General features: G+C 40.1%; 1 protein-coding gene across 2 annotated transcripts in view; it reads left to right on the top strand.

Moving 5' to 3' along the window:
• LARS2 (leucyl-tRNA synthetase 2, mitochondrial) overlaps positions 1–16624 on the top strand; it is an 87800-nt gene that overhangs the window by 58177 nt on the left and 12999 nt on the right. For both annotated transcript variants that reach the window (XM_080385884.1, XM_080385883.1), the window contains 5 exons: positions 6367–6470; positions 7677–7859; positions 11727–11896; positions 12911–12988; positions 15087–15198. In XM_080385884.1, coding sequence (XP_080242010.1) covers positions 6367–6470; positions 7677–7859; positions 11727–11896; positions 12911–12988; positions 15087–15198 — 647 coding nt within the window. The remainder of the gene's footprint in view (positions 1–6366; positions 6471–7676; positions 7860–11726; positions 11897–12910; positions 12989–15086; positions 15199–16624) is intronic.

Below are 16624 nucleotides of genomic sequence, written 5' to 3'. Positions count from 1 at the left end.
TTTGATGAGCTGGAGAAGCAAGTCTGAAGTGCTGATAGGAATTTCAGGTACATGGAGCAGATTGCCCACAGAAACAGCTGGGGCTGTGCCGACTGTGCAGGGACCATTACAGCAGAGAGGGGCTTTAGGGGTCCTGGTGAACACCGTTAGACATGAGTCATCAGTTGGTGTGAGGGTATACTGTGCTGCATTAGCAAAACCACATCCAGCTTTGAGTATCTCTGCTCATCACTCAGGAAGGCACATGTGGAATATTGTGTCCAGTTTTGAGACCCCCTTAGTGCGAGGAACATCATTAAACTGAAAAGGATCTAGTGGAAGCGTTGGAAGGGACCTTAAAGATCATCTAGTTCCAACCCCTGGCCATGGGCAGGGACACCTTCTCTCAGCAACCTGTTCCACTCTCTCACCACCCTCACAGTAAATAGAATTTCTTCCTACTATCTAGTCTAAATCTACCTTCTTTCAGCTTAAAACTACTACCTCTTGTCCTATCACTATATGCCCTGGTAAAAAGTCCCTTTCCAGCTGCCTTGTAGGCCCCCTTTAGGTACTGGAAGGTTGCTAAAAGGTCTCCCTGGAGCTGTCTCTTCTCCAAGCTGGACAACCCCAACTCCCTCAGCCTGTCTTCACAGGAGAAGAGACGGTCAGCGTGGAGAAGACTAAGAAAGGAATGTAATTGCAATCTACTGCTACCTAAAGGAGGTTCATAGAGAAGACGGAACCAGACTCTTCTCAGAGATGTACAGAGAAACAGTCACAGATTGCAGCAAGGTCCAGCTGGGCAGAAGGAAAGTGGTTTTGACAGTGAAGGTGATAAGACTGCAGCAGTTTGACTGGAGAGGTTGTGGGATCTCCATCACTGGAAATTTTCAAAACTCAGCTGGATGAACAACCTGAACTTAGGTCTGCAGTGAGAAAGCGAGTTGGACCAAATGATTTCCAAATATCCCCTCCAACATACATTATTTTAAGACTCCATGAATCTGTAGCTGTATTTATTTGGAATGTGTTTTGTTCACACGCCGCTGTGACAGAGCAGTAGCACTAAAGCTGTGTAGCATGGACTGGTTTAAATATGGTAAATTGCAGAAGAAAACTCCTAACTTCAATTAAAAAAAATATGCCTAAGAAGCATTGACTAGTGGCAATAGCAGAGAAAAGCGAAATTGTTTTCTGTAGAAGTAGTTTGCAAGACTGGGGAATTCCTTTGACATCATATACAATCCCAAGAACAGTTGCACATGTGAAGGTACTTTATAGCATTGCCCCTAGGATCTGTTTGTGCTGCTTACACGTGTACTCAGACTGCAAGATGATTGTAACAAATTCATCATGCTTGATTTAGCTTTACACAAGTTAAAGCATTAGATGTTTTTAAGCTGTGATGTCAAACTAGGATTTTGTTTTGATATGGAAATTGTAGCTCCTTTATAAATAGTACCATGTTTTAAATGTTTCAGCATTGGTCAGAAGCCACTTTTGCTCAGTCTCCTGTTAGGACTGCTCGAGGGCTGGTCTGAGAGATCTGAAAAGGGTGATTCAAACAACAAGCTTCTTGTTAGGAAGCTTAAAGTCATGGTGTCAAAGCCCACAGCTCCGAGGGAGAACATTAAAATGTTAAAAAACACTGCCCTCTTGTGCATTTTCATTCTTTCTTTAATAGCTCAGGTCTTGTTCACTGATTAGCTTAGTAAAATTCTGCTGTATCTCAGTTAATGAGATCTGCCATCACTTACAGTGTTATCTAGTATCCTGACAAATTTAATCTGTAGTAACTTTTCATTTTTATAGTTTTTTTTCATGGAGGTTTTCACTGTTTGGCTGCTCTGACTTTTAGATCCATTGAAATATTTCCTGATAGTCTTTAATTCTGTACTAATGGATATTAATAGAATAATGAGGTTGAAAAAAGAAATTAAAAATTCCATAGTTCAGATTTTTCAAAGCAATCTCTTCAAATAGTATGTACGTTATTATTATAAAAATATTACAGGTGTCATATATAAAATAAGCCTTTGGAGACATCACACATGCTTTCATAGAAAATGTAATGTTTGCGGGCATCTAGAATTGTAAAGGTGTCGATGTGGTTTACACGTGCCCTGAAGATGGACGTGATCTTTTATTTTGGGTTTTTTTTTTTAATGCATTGAACTGGAGCTGGTGGGAAATGGTGCTCATTTCCTTAGTAATGACAAGGCAGAATAAATGGCACTCTGTGGGTAGTGGTACATGTGATAACAATTAAGCCCAAATTGATGTCATTTTGTTTTAGCAGTCTGGTCTGTACAGTGCATCAGTTCTAGAATTAATTCACAAGCCAGTCGGCCCTCCCAGCTGTGACCGCCGGTGGGAGAAGGGCCAGGTAAGCAGCTGGGGCCAGCAACCTCCTCATCTGTTCCAGGTTAATCCACCATGGCCAGTGTGTGCTGACACACTCAGTTACACCTGCTCAACTGAATTATTGCAAGTACAAGTTACACAGAATTTGGCTCTTCCCTAGACTTCAGGGAAAATTATTTTTTCAATAATTTGAAATGGGATCTAGCACACCCTCCCTGAAGTATTATAAACCAATAAAGAAGTTTATTGTTACCATTAAGTCAGCAGATTTGACTGTGATGGAGTAAATCTGTTGAGTGAGAAGGCACTATTTTCATGTAGCTGCATAACAGAATAAAAGAAGATATGTGTGTGACAGAAATAGCTTATTTTTTGAAGGAATGATGTTAGAGCTTCTCTACATACGTTAGGGACTTTATCACTAGTATTGATTTGAAGTAAAAGCACTCAGCTATTGACTCTGCATAATCTTGGACATTCAGTATTGTTTGATCTGTTGTCTGCCTAAAATGGTCACCTTCCACATCCTCCAGTCACTTCTGTTCTGGCCTTCCTCAGGGTTGCCAGGTGGTTACAGCTAGATCTAACAGCAGGTTTTACAAGCACCTGAACTCAGCTAACAGTGACTGACTCTCGGGCACAGCATCGGACTCTCTCAGCCATTCTAAAGGTGCAGGATGCAAATACACGCAGTGAGCTCCCTTGATAAGGCTATCCCGTCCTTTGAGTCCGCTATTTATCACTGTTGCAGGCTCCACAGAGTCCTTCCAGCCAGGTCATTTGTTATTGGATTGGAAGTCCTGCTAGTCACCTTGCACAGAGCAGAGCAAGGACCGTGATGACATGGCGCTGAGCAGGAGCTCCTGATCTGTCATGCTTGCCCTGCCATCCGTTGCGTGCTCTATAGGGGAATTGGTCTATCATAGAGACGAACCTGTACATGAACATTACTGGAAGGAAAAAGATGGATTACTCAATTCATGGCTGGCACAGCTGATCCTCTTTCTCCGAGGTGTCAGGCAGACTTCACAGGTGAGGTCCCATCTGATGTACGACATGATCAAAAGCTGCACATAACTAAGGCCACAGTGCCCATGCTCCAGCACTTCATGGGCAGGTGAAGGTGTGTCCTGTTCCAGCATCCTTACAATCTGAAATGTGATCAAGCATTCAAAGGAACTCAAGCCACCTTTTCGTTCACTGTGCCAGGAATGTTTTTCTGTCTGAACAGAGCTCAGGAGGTGTTATGATGCCAGCCAGGACTGGGTGCTGCAGTATTTAGATCAAAATTGCATCACACCTGCTGTCCTGCAGTGTCTTGGCAGTTCCCTTCCGCAGCCAAGAAACACGTCGCTTTCTTCAAAGGGGCAGGTTTTAGGTGTGTGTTTTTATTAATGTGGATTGAAGCGTAACCCGGTGATCCTGGTGGGTCCCTCCCAACGTGGTGTTCTGTGATTCTGTGTGCCCATGAGATGGAGCCACCACAACACTGGCAAAATCACTGTGCACTTCAGGAGAAATTCAGTCCAGGGCTCAATTTGTTCTGAGCCCTGTGTTTATTAGATGGGCTCTGGCTTTCTCATTTTGGGCATGTCTCCGTTCTCCTGTGGTCTCCCACGAGGAACGCGTGGGGTTTTTTTCCCCATACTTGGTAATGTATTTTGTATTGCATTTTTGTAGCCTCTGTCAGCATAAACAAAAATAGGAAATGCTCATTTCTGCGTTCAGCTTTTAATAACTTGGCATATGATCTGAACTAACTCTTTGTCACTGAAAGTAAGTGTTCCTTGAAAAATTGCTGCCAGTGGAGAGCCCTGTCTGATTTGGATGTTCTGACTACCCCATTAGCTTTATTTTAGATAGCAGGAAGTGTAGCTATTTTAATAACCGTTTAAGATCTTAGGCTGACCTACTGAATGATAGAGAAAAAAAATATTTTTATTTTCCCTTGGTGTAATATCTTTAGTTTGTAGAAGAAACTTACCCTGAACATGTCCAAATCTCCTGAAGCTTTTTTCTACCATTTGTTGATGATAGATTTACAAGGTTTTTGTTCCCAATTTTCATCTTCTAATTCACTCAGATAATTTGTGATAATTATTTGAGTTTTTAGATAATACTGCCTCCTATTTTAAAAATACTTTTTCTTGTTTATACTGTCTAAATTTTATTTCAGTTCTCATCTCCTGAAATTCCTATCATTTATTTCTGAACAACAGGATTTTTCAGGCAACCTGTGAAATACTGTCTAGAAAATATTTATGGAGATGCTTGAATTGCTGTTCTACTTAACGTTGTTGATAAAACCAGGTGGCATGGCAGAGACTCCTACTGCTTAGTGACTGAATGATACACCGCTGTGTGCCAGTACTTGCACAATATCTAAAAGTATGCAAACTACATAAGGAAGGAAACTCATGTTCAAACATGAATATGTTGGAGACAAATTATGAGGCCTGTCACTTTCTCTCTCCCAGTTTAAGGCTTTTCTTTCAAAATACCTCCTCACATCAGAGTCATCAAAAGAGTTTAAAGGCTAGTACTGGGATGATAGCTGCTTTATGGCAGTTAAAACATGCATGAGCGTTACATAATTCAATAATACTTTAACTATATTATTAAATAATGTTTTAAATCATGAGATGAATTGTTGCATCATTTATATTTCCTAATGATGTAAAATACTAAACTCCTTAAAAGTGTTTTGAATTATGATTTTTTTGCGCATGTGAAGTAAAATGTGGAAGTCTGGGTTTAGTGTTTCTTCTTTAGACGGATTTATTCTAGCTTTTTAAAAAGTATGTACATAGGAGTAATGCATCCTTTTGACATAAGTTGTTTTGCTAGATATGTGGGGCTTCGTTAGGTGGAAGTGTGGAGGATTCAGATTGCTTAATGTTGAGCACACGTGTGAGCATTAGGAAATGCAAGTCAGTACTATCCAGCGATGGTTAGCACGTCCTCCAGAATGTTGGTCACCCACGTCTTTGTGTTGGAGGATCCCATGGGAAGGCTCCCCAGACTCTGTGCCTTCTCGGTCTGGCTCCATACCTCTTCCCTGGCCCCTACTGTTCTTGGGGGTTCTGTTAGACCTGCCTTACTTTCCTGGCCTATTGAGTGGGGACCAAAAGCTCTAGAGATTATTTTTGTTGTCTTTTTTTTTCCCATGAAAACAGCAATAGACATCTGACTTGATGAATTAGAAATCCAAGATCATTGCAGGAGGTGGCCATAATAATGTATCTGTCAACTAGAGCAGTATTTACTTGAGTTTATTTCCTGCTGAGTATTCTACTGCCCTTATCTTTGGTGCTTCTAAGGCTCTTTTTAGCTCTATCATACACACATTTGATGAAAGTTTACTCTTCCTGATGTAAATTCTGCTAGAAAAGTAATGTTTTAATGTTCTAGAAGCTAAAAAAATTGATCCACTGACATGAATGTTCCAGCATTGCTGTTTTTCTAGCGTACTTTTTTCTTACAGCTAGGTCTTCGTGGCTAGTTCTGCAAAGGCACAAGGCATGCAAGTGCTTGTGTTAGAGGAACTGTCTTCTCCATTTATAGAAAGAGATGTACAGCAAGATTTTGGTTTGTTCAAAATACTGTGCTGCTCAGAGTGAAGCTAGAACTAAATATTTGTAAGAAGGACAGTGAGACTGGGTACTTGAGCCCTTTTACACTTGGGGATTTAGCTTGAAGTTAGTGAAACTTCACTGTTGGCCAAAGAAACTTCTGTGTATTATCCATATGCTAATTTGAAAAGTGATGTTAGAATAACTCAGTACTAAATTAGGATGCAAGAATGCATGCCGAATACAAATAAATACTTGCCAGCCAGGCACCATGAATAAATATACAAAGTACCCTTTCTAAGGTGACAACCATTTATGCATAATCAACTTAGAATTCTTGTTTCATTAAATAATTGTGACTGATTGGCTCAACACCTGAGGCTTATCATAAAGTATGCTTTTGACAGCTCTTTTCAACAGACAAGTTTCTTTTTCCTTCTATCCTTAGGGAGCCTTTCCATAAGCTCTTGGTTCAAGGTCTTATCAAGAATCAGACATTCAGACTAACAACAACAGGCCAGTGTTTGAAGAGAGAGGAGGTTGATCTCACTGGTAAGAGAGACTGCATGGGAAAATCAGCATAGGTGCAACCACAAAGTCAGGGACTGCTTTGTACAAGTCTCAGTGCTGGGAAAATTTGGAAGAGAAAATGAATCCTTGCAATATTTATACTGGAGAGCAGCTACTGTGAGTTTTGGATTTATATGCATTGCTGAGTGCACAGAGACTCTACCAGTCCAGCAGCCCTTAATTGCATCCTAACACAGAAATGGAATTCTGGTTGTTATTTTAGCTCCAGTATAGTCCAAAAGATCAGGAATCAGTTGTGGTAAGACAAGGCTCAGCAGCTTGCTGAATGGAGCTAGTAGTCCCAGCAAACAGACAAACACACAACATCGTGGCAAAGCTAACGCAGATGTTGGTGTATTTGGTACGTATTAGGAATGTAAAATGTGTGTAGGAAAAAGTGCTGTTTCTCCAGTTCTTTGCAGTGCCTTCAGTGCACAAGTGGAGCAGCAAGTCCTGGCTTGGGGAATTGTAGCAACAAGAGTGGTTTGGTTTTGCTGGAGGCACGTTTGCCTCCCTTAAGCACTCCTCTCGCACAACCCTGTTTTCACTGTTCTCCTCCTGCATACAAACCCCGTAAGCCATTTAAACAAGCAAACAAAAAAACCCTTACATTTACCACTGTCTGCTGTTGCTTTTTTTGTCCAGAAAAGCTAGGGCTTTTCTATAGCAGCTGTTTCTGCTCAGTTGCATCTTTATCAGTGTAAACGCCCCTTTCAATTTCTGAATTCATGCAACAGAAGGCACGTTCCTTGTCAGGATAACTTACTACAGTTGAAACCTATAAATCTTGTGTTTGTAAAAGCTAAGTGCAGGTCAGAATTGTACCAAATCAGTACACTTAACTACAAGGTTTTAAATATCATGGTTATAACAATGGTTAAATCTTAGGAGCTGTCAAGATATCCCATAGGATGCATGCCAGATACAGCTCCCAAATGGTAGAAGGAGACTTACTGTCATGTTTTAATGGAAGCATTGGGATATTACCTGTGTTAAAACATTAAAGTAGGAAAAAGTTGGGAGGGAAGAGAGTGTTTACAATGGGTGGTTTTCCTCTTTGAGCTGTTTGGACACTGAAAAAACCCAGTAGAAATAGTTTTTTCTTCATATGCTTAGGGAACAAAATTAATTGCTGTTACAAATGAGCAAAATTTGTTTTAATATTTTGTGCATGTCTTTAATATTTAGGAACTGAACCAGTTCATCTAAAAACTGGTGAGAAGCTCCAAGTTGGTTGGGAAAAAATGAGCAAATCTAAGCACAATGGAATAGACCCTGAAGAATTAGTAAAAGAATATGGCATTGATACCCTGCGTCTTTACATTCTGTTTGCTGCTCCTCCAGAACAGGATATTTTGTGGGATGCTAAAAGTAAGTCAGGTTGTTTCCGTTGTTTGTTTTGTTGGCATTTTTCCTAGCATGTTAGATTTTAAATACAAAATTCATACAGTTCTTGATGCCCAAGTTTTGGAACAATTGAATTGAAAAAGTATAATGAGCAGATTTTATTGTTTGGTTTTTTTAAAAGAGAGGAGGTCACAAAGTTGTCACTGAGAGGCAGGCTTGCAAGATTATTGCAGGCAGTTACATCTTACGAGCTAAAAGCATGTAGGAGAAGTGCTTCTTAAGTGGTATTTTCTTATGCAAACTTGGACTGCGTTCTCTTATTTTTTTATTAGCTACAACTGACTGAAAATTATTATTTTAAGATTATTTTCTTCAGTATAAGCTGCTTTTTTAAATCATATCAGATTGCAGATAAAACCTTGCACTATTTGTTATTATTATTATTTGCATTTATTTACACACACGTGCAATGACTTTTGTAAGCTGGGCTATGAAATATTCTCGGAAGAATCTCATTAGAAGATAATCAGAGCTCCTAGTAACTAATATTTGTGCACACATGACACTTTTATGAGCTTATTTCTTGAATACATAAAGATTTACCCTCCTACACACTTACTGTCATCATGCAGTTTGTCATACTGACATATTAATTCATTTTATCTACTGTGGTTCATACATTTTAATGTAGTCTTATGCATACATTTAAGTCTTAACCCTCTTGTTGCATAAGGCTTTAATAAAACACTCCATGTCTGGTTTAAAAAGGTGTACTCCATTCTTTCTTGTGTTTCTTTCTTGCTACTTAGTGTAGCCTGCACTTAGCATTTTTTCAGTTGATAACTATTATCCTTTACGTTCTTATGCATTCGTTTATGTATTATTGCACTGTTGTGTGTACTGGAGGAGTGGACTTTGTGACTTTCCTCTGTTGGCTTTCTGTCACCATCTAATCACAACAGGTCAGAACTAGGCATGTGAAAAGGTCTCTTAAAAAAACCAGTCAAGCTTTAAGTTCTTCACCCCTAACAGTATGCAGGTACATAATTCCCTCTGAAGCTGCTAAGTGTGTTGCACAATCCTTTTGCTTTATTTTTCCATCTTGAAAATGGAATAATTAAATCAGTGTGAGAATTGTGGGTATACAATCTTAGTTGCAAAGTATACTAGAGCTTGGTAGTTAAACATTTTTTAAGAAATCTAAGCACAGGCAGGTATAATACTAGCAAAAATGCATTTAGTGATTCAAATCAACCTGTTTACTACTTGAGAAACACAAAGATTTCAGAGTCCTGTTGTGTTAAGAGAGTATTGGAAAATGTGAACAAAAGAAGATGTTAGTAGTCTAAAGATACTTACGGGGGGGAAAATGGAAAGTAGGTGAAAAACATCTCATAATTCTTTAAGCTTGGATCTGAATTTTTAATGATAACAAAATAGTGAATGTTTCAATTGAAGAAATCAAGCAAGTTGTGGTGGGTTTGACCTTGACTGGATACCAGGTGCCTACCAAGTCAATCCATCACTCTTCCCTCTTCAACTGGACAGGGGGAGAAAAATACAATGAAAGGGTCGTGGGTTGAGATAGGGACAGGGAGATCATTCAGCTGTTACCATCACTGGCAAAACAGACTCGGCTCAGGAAGATTAATTTAATTTATTACCAGTCAAAATCAGTGTAAGGTACTAAGGAATAAAACCAGATCTTAAAACACCTTTCCCCCACCCCTCCCTTCTTCCTGGGCTTAACTTCACTCCTGATTTCTCTGCCGCCTCCCCCCCAGTGGTGCAGGGACACGAGGAATGGGGGTTACAGTCAGTTCATTGCACATTGTCTCTGCCGCTCCTTCCTCCTCACACTCCTCCCCTGCTCCAGCGTGGGGTCCCCCTCCCACAGGAGACAGTCCTCCACAAACATTCCCCAGTAGAGTCCTTCCCACAGGCTGCAGTTCTTCACACACTGCACCAGCGTGGGTCCCTCCCATGGGGTGCAGCCCCTCAGGAACAGGCTGCTCCAGAGTGGGTCCCCCCAGGGTCACAAGCTCCAGCCTGGGCTCCTCTGCTGCTCCAGCGCAGGCTGCCCACACAGTCACAGCCCCCTTGGGCATCCCCCTGCTCCGGCGTGGGGTCCTCCATAGGCTGCAGGTGGATACCTGCTCCACCGTGAGCCATCATGGGCTGCAGGGCACAGCCTGCCTCACCATGGGCTGATTCACCACGGGCTGCAGGGGAACCTCTGCTCTGGCACCTGGAGCCCCTCCTGCCTCCCCCTGCACTGACCTGGGGGTCTGCAGGGCTGTTGCTCTCACGCAGTCTCACTTCTCTCTCTGGCTGCAGTGGTGCAGTTTCCCCCCACCTTCTTTAAAACATTATCCCAGAGGCGCTGCCACCATCACTGATGGGCTCAGCGCCTTGGCCAGCTGTGGGTCTGCCTTGGAGCGGCTGGTGTTGGCTCTGTCAGATGTAGGGGAAGCTTCTGGCAGCTTCTCACAGAAGCCACCACTGTGGCCCCCCCTGCTACTAAAACCTTGCCACACAAGCCCAGTACAGAAAATTGTCTTATTCAGAGAATATTAGGTACTGGTTCACATGATCCTTTGCCCTCCAGACTTGCCCTTGCAGATTCCTTGTCTTTTCTGCAGCGGATGAGGGCAGGGCCTCATGTCATTCTCTGCCCTAGTGTGGGCAAGCAATATTCCAGACTGTGCAGGACCACTTGTGGTCAAACTTACCCAGCAGCTTATTGCACCGTTAATACAGTCTGGATAATGCCAAGCCTACCGTGTCTAGGTGGTCTACATGCTTCTGATATGAACAGGAGATGAAAAGTTAGGGGGGGGCACCATATTCCCAGTCCCACCTGCAAAAGTTCATGAGGATCATGCAGATGTAGTCAATCAGGTTGTATTTTACTGTTCCCAGATGAGTAGAATGTCTTTCATCTAGTGCAATTAGACAGATAACCCACCTGTATTACAGTCACTCACACATCTTTTACTTCTCTCAGTCTAGTAGTGGCTCTGGTGGTCTTTTCAAGTGCAGTTGCCAGAGCAGAGTTGGAAGCTTTTGCCAGCTAGGACATCTTAGGATACGTTGATATTGTGTAGCACAGCGTGTAGTGCTGTGCAGTCTAGTAGAAACACAGCACATCTGGAAAAGAGCGCTGAAGCCATATCAGTGCTGCACCTCGAGCCATCCTTTCACTAGTGGCTCTGCACCACACCACGTGGAGGACCTGGCTGTGAGCAGCAGTAGCTTGGGGCCTCTGTGGTGTGGTCCCTAGATCACAGAAACATGTTCTTAGGGCAGCCACAGAGCAGGACTGGTCCCTGCAGGGTCAGGGTGAACAGATGTATAATCACCCCATCCCAAACTAAGCTGTGTCAAAAGATGGTACCAAGGATCAGAGCCTATAGTCATTAGCATAGTAGCATCTCTGTACCAGCAAAAGTACATGTCATTTCTAAAATAAAATTTTAGAAGAAATCTCTCAATTTAAAAAATATGTCTGTGTATACATGTGTGTGTATATGTATGTTTGTATTCTGTGGGTTTGAAACATGGGAGCATATAGAACTGTTCTGTGAATTAGTTAAAACATGAGATGAACACTCTAACATTGGGTTATTTTAGAAATTTAGCAAATATTCTTGCTGTGTGTGTTTTAAAGTCATTGCAGAAAAATACTTTTGTTTTACATTATTATTTCCCTTAAGGCAACCCAGCATTATTTGCAAAAGCATTCTTAATTGCATTGACTTTTTTCATTTAAAATACAGGGTTTTTTTAGAAAAAATGTTTAGCGTTCACTTCCTTTTTTGCTTTTATTTAAAATTTTAGATGCGTTCATTGTAACTGAAATTTCTTTCTGCAATCTTTCGTTAATCTCAGCTGATGCTATGCCAGGCGTTCAGAGATGGCAAACACGCATCTGGGCACTTGTAACCAAACTTATTGAAGCAAGGACTTCAGGAACCATGCCCAACCCTGAGCTTCTGAATAAGAAAGAGAAGGCAGAAGCCAGAAAGATCTGGGAGCAGAAGAATCTGGTGATTTCTGAGGTTAAAAGAAACACTTAAATAGTTTGTAATTTACCAGATAAGTTGCTGCTTATGCTAAAACCATATGCTTGAGTTACAGAGCCAAAAGCTTTTTCCCCAGATGAGTAGCTCATATTTTTTAACTGAATTATTCTCTGTATGAGTAATTTATTTACATACAAATTCTGTGGAACAGAACTGCAAAGTATTAAGATTTGGATTGGCAAAAATTCTCTGTTCTGTGCCTTATTTAAACGATGAAATGTTACGGCATTAAAATGTTAATCAGTCTGGGTTTTGAGCAAAGCTGTAGGTGAGTTATGCAGGTTATCTCTAACAAAAGCTTTGGTTCTGTTAGCTTCACACCTCATTATTATGCCTACTGTTTCATATAGAACGAAAAAAATATTTTGGTGAAAATACATAAGCATATCCTAAAAAAAAAAAATTACTTAAATGATCGTTCATCTCTTCTTCTATGTTGTCTCATGCTGTGATTAGTGTCAATTCAATTATCCATGACTCAGAAGGAGATACAAATACTTGCAAAATTAACTTAAAATATTTTTCTATGGATAAAAACATTTCCTGATAATCCTGTGGTGAGGGACCTTCCAGGCCTTTTAACAGACCTTGGAATTATAGTCTTGCAATCTGTGGACAAGCTTTCACCAGCATAACTGGATTTACAAGGATGAAAGCCTCTTGTAGGGGCAAAGGGAAGATACTCTATTAAAGGAAATAGAGGGTGATTACTAATACACAGTTCTCATTGTCCCTGATTGAAGCTTTAAGAATCCTGAAACAGGGGAAGCTAGTCAACTGAATTTTTATATGATTGATATTTTCCCATACATGCATGTGACTGCATATATGACGTGTTTGCATGCCAAAGTGGTTGTCATGTAAGAGGTACAGTGGTCATATTTCACAAATTGAAGTTGATTATCAATAATTCTTTTTTATTTGAAAACCCAATATTCTATATTTGAGAATTCTAAGCAATTAGTGATAGACCTTTTTTTCTGATACAAGGTAACAGAGTACTTCACAAAGGATCATCTGTTCAATGCAGCTATTTCCCGATTGATGAGCCTCACTAATATACTCCATGTAAGTATGCGATATTAACGAAGATATTTTTCTCTCAGACCCAGTTCCTGTAATTCTTTATACAAAGCAGGAGCTGCCTGAACTATAGGTCCAGCTTCCCGTAAGTCATTTACTGTCATAAGTATTGCTACCAAGTCAAGACCCTCATTGAATTATGCAGTTCAAAAGTACCATGTTCTGGTATCACCGTAACCCTGAAATAACGGTTTTGCAGGAGGAGCTTGATGGTATTAGAGCCACTAGGTTCTGATGTTTACATCTGCATCCTGTAGTTTCAAAAGGATACGTTTTGTTTAGCTGTGTTCTTTATTCTCTTTTGTTTTTAACCAAATCGCATAGGTAGCTATATACCAAATATTCGGTTTTAAAGGAAAGGATTATTCTTTGCAAGGAAAATCACACATGATCTTACATTCGTCAGAGACAGCTTTCACCATTAAGCTGTCTGCCAGTAGTAGAGTTTACAAATTCCCCTTTTTAAAACAAATGTAAAAATAATTTAAGTTTTTAGTATTTTTTATTTAGATTATGTTGTTTATCAGCCAGTGGCAATAGATCAAATATAATAAACTGTTATTGTTTTATTATTATTACAATTATTTTTGTTATTACTCTTACATCTGGTTGAGCAATCCTTCAGGTATATAATGGTAACCTGATCTAGACCACAAATCAAATAAAAATCTGGATTTTTCAAATTCTTTATTGAAATACCATTTTATACCTTATGGATTCCAAGGGGATTATTGGTAAAGTCATGGAACTTAAAAAAAGTTAAGTAGGGTGTGCACAATTGCTGTACTGAGGTAACATGAGTCTACAGTACTGTGGTGTGGGGAAGGTGACAAACTGTTCTTTAACTCCAGCTCAGTGATTCATATGCATTTTGTGCTGGTGGATGGTAATAAGTGATCGTTTATAAAAAATAAATAAATAAACATCAGTGTCCTACAGACAGCCAGATGTCTGAACACTGACATGTTTCTTGACCAAAGAAGGCCGTGCAGTATCTTACAAGAACAAGTTTCTGTATAGCAGGTTCACACTTCCTCTTTTGCTCCCAGTTGAAAAGGAGGAGGTGGGTGAGAATTAAATGTAGAAAGCAGGAAGTAGTTACTAAAACTTAAATCTAGTTTGCACTGACGTTGTTAGTATCAGTGATAAGAAGAAGATGCCATCTGACAACATTTGAGGTCTGCGTCAAACAAATCACTGGTTTTGTACAACTTTCTAGTAGACGGGAATGGGTGTTAATCACACCCACCAAGTCATTCTCATCAGCACATGAGTGCTGACATTTTTCTGTGCTGCTTCATTAGAGAGGAAAATTACGAAGTAAATACAGAACCTGAATTTACTATGAGATGTAACCTCTCAAACAGGAAAAGAAAGAAAGAGTTCATTTGGCTACTTTTAGTGCTGTATCTTTTCTATTAAGATACAATAAATAGAGGAACAAAGATTCAAATTTTGTCACTTTAGCCCTTTGCAAGAAACCGAAAACGTACTAGGAAAGCTGAACACTTTACTAAAGCAGTCTGAGCATCAAACTGTAAAAGGCAATGTTCTGCTTTTCATTCCCAAATCCTCCTTCAGCTCTAAAACCTCACTTTGTCACTAAATTCAGCTTTACTTAAGCCACTCTAGGATCCTGTACAACTGAACATTATCCCAACAAAAACCATGCTGCATTCAGCACAGCTTGACTCTCTTATAGAAGTACTTCAGCTCTTCTCAAATAGCTGTGATTTTATCTAAGACTGCACTTCTACAAGTGGCAGCACTCAAAACGTTTTTGAGGGCCACTGTTGTCCCCATGGGTCTGTGTTCAGACTCCCACACTAGAGCAGATTCCCGAGGGACTGCATCAGCCTCTTCAGGATTAGTTTCCAAGTGCTGGAGAGGACTCTGTGACCAAGAGTTGCAGTTTTAATTCTCCATAACTTTTCTTAAGGTTTCCAGTTTATTGTGAAAGTATGCTCTCCTAAGCATAGAAATGGATTGTAGGTTTCCTTACTGCATTTTCTTCTTAATTAAACTACTTGCCCCCCACCTCAGAATATTAACAATTTATTTTCTTTTCCTTCTGTTTGTTTAGCAAGCTTCTCGGCCTGTTATTCTCCACAGCACAGAATTTGAAGGTGCTTTGGCTTCACTCTGCATTATGCTTGCACCTATGGCTCCACACATTGCATCAGAGATGTGGAAAGGTATTTACAGAAATAAACTTTTTCTTGATGTTCCAGGAGAAAATGGCAAAAAGTTTGCAAAAATACCTTTAACATAGTACCTGTGTCACTTATCCCTGAATTCTGCAGCTGTCTTGACACCTTCTGTCATAATTCCTAAACAAACTTGAATCTTACGGAGTTGTCGGATCTCTCTTTCTGCTTTTAGTTTCTTTCCACTTGGGTACGAAGGTGGATTTCTTGAGATTAGGCAGAGAAAGGGAGAAGGAAGAAAAATTCAAGACAGGACTTGCATGAGGAATTCATCTGTCAGCTGCTAGCTGCTCTGGTATATGGATGGCAGTATTAAGAGCTGAGCGTGGGGATAGGGACAGCCCTTTTTCAAACAACTCTTTCAGAGTCTTTGGACTGCGAATATTTTCTTTCAGGAATTCAAGCAAAAAGAACCATGTCAGAGAGCTGTATACTAAAAAGACTAAAGGAGTGTTCAGTAAAAATCCTGCTCTTGTAGAATTCTCCAGAGACCGAGGGATGTTATGCTGCAAATTAACCTCTCGTGGAGAGTGAGAATGGTGGACAGGAAATCTTTTTTAAGATCTGTCACAGTTGTAAACCTTGAGATCTGAATTCCAAGTGGGCTAAGTTGCATGGTGCTGCTACAGTTAAAGCCTGCGAAATAAGGGATGTGCATGCCAGAGTTCAGCCATTGCTTTTAAGGTTCTTTGGAGCAAGTCCCAAGACGTATGTGGGAAGATAGGAATATATTCTGCATTAAGACTGGCCACAAATTGCTATGTGGTTTTGGACCTAATGTTAGCCTTTGGACGCTGTTTTAACAGTTTTATTCCAACAGTCATCCTAAACCGTTGTGCATTCAAGTGTTTACAGAGCAGAGCTACTAAATTGCTTATATTTCAGAGTTGTGCATGGCTCTGTAATAATGTTAACTGCCAAAAAAAGGCTGCTCCTGTTGAAAGCAATAACATAGGGGCAGAGACTCTGGAAACAGAATGATACACTAGGGAGAATGGGGTTTTTTCCTGTGTTTTCATTTCCAGTGTTTTTAAGATGTCTTAATACAAGCTTAATTGTTTAGAATAAAGAGCGGCATCAGACATGATCCATCTGGAGAAAGCTACTTCTGGTCAATATTCTCCTACAATGTGAAGTACCATCTAATTAAAGTTATACTTAAATGGAAGTAATTGCCAGGACTTCGTTTTCCATGTTGGTTGAGATGTAGGCAGAAGGGGTCCAGGCAAATTATTTAATAAAAATCCAGTACCTTGTGAACTTGAAATTTGAATACATGTTAGGGAATAGAGAATTATCAAATATATTTGATAAAAAGACAAAGAACATTAGAATGTCTTAATTAATGTAACTTGTCAAACATAAAGCTTAATTCTGTAGTGTCTGGAATGTTAGGGAAGGTTGTCTTTTCTTA

This window comes from Falco punctatus, assembly GCF_963210335.1.
Source record: "Falco punctatus genome assembly, chromosome: 4".
Lineage (NCBI taxonomy): Eukaryota > Metazoa > Chordata > Aves > Falconiformes > Falconidae > Falco > Falco punctatus.
Note: the sequence above shows the minus strand (reverse complement) of the source record. Positions and strands in the feature narration are given on the sequence as shown.